Below are 612 nucleotides of genomic sequence, written 5' to 3'. Positions count from 1 at the left end.
TTCTTGTTACGGTGTAGCCACACCATTGTGTGATTACATCGACTTGTGTAATCCACACCTTCGTACGGTCACACCATCTTGTGTGACCCACCCTTCATACAGGGGTACGTGTAACCGTTAGAACGGGGGTACGCGTTCCCCCGTTTTAAGTGATTTGAGGGTCGAAAGCGCTCCCTTTTTACCTGTGGGTAACCGAGAGCAAAAGTGAGCACGCATGTAACACTGAATTACATCGTGATGTACCGATGTACATCACTGCGTGTACAACACATGTATCGTGATGTACATGCACGATACATCACGATACATGTACATCACGATGTAATTCAGTGTGAAAAATTGTTGCACTTGTAAATATCGTTGCGACGTTGCGCTTGTAGACTAGCAAATTGACTCGCTGAATCAGTTCAGCGGAGTGGTGACGAGATGGAAGTATGTGTGACTTCCGCTGCAGCGTTTCGTAGCTCTCAGACCGTGTGAATGGGGAACGCCATCTTTGGTACTGGGACAAAAGTGATAAAATTATGTGTAAGCTATAGTACGGTGTGTGACGAGGCACACGGCACCTTGCACAGAGGAAGCTTGACTTCCAAGAGTATACAAACTCTAAGT

The 612-nt window shown here is 46.4% G+C and overlaps 1 protein-coding gene across 1 annotated transcript; it reads left to right on the top strand.

The window, feature by feature from the left end:
• Positions 1–237: 237 nt before the first annotated feature.
• PHALS_01022 (uncharacterized protein) lies at positions 238–480 on the top strand (the record flags this gene model as incomplete). The annotated part of the gene is made up of 2 exons (XM_024730804.1): positions 238–321; positions 412–480. 2 exons carry the CDS (start codon positions 238–240, stop codon positions 478–480), a joined length of 153 nt encoding a protein of 50 aa, XP_024581044.1.
• Between the last annotated feature and the right edge of the window lie 132 nt (positions 481–612).

Source organism: Plasmopara halstedii (assembly GCF_900000015.1).
Source record: "Plasmopara halstedii genome assembly, contig: Scaffold_1322, whole genome shotgun sequence".
NCBI classification, from domain to species: Eukaryota; Oomycota; class Peronosporomycetes; order Peronosporales; family Peronosporaceae; genus Plasmopara; species Plasmopara halstedii.
This window is presented reverse-complemented; position numbering and strand designations above follow the sequence as displayed.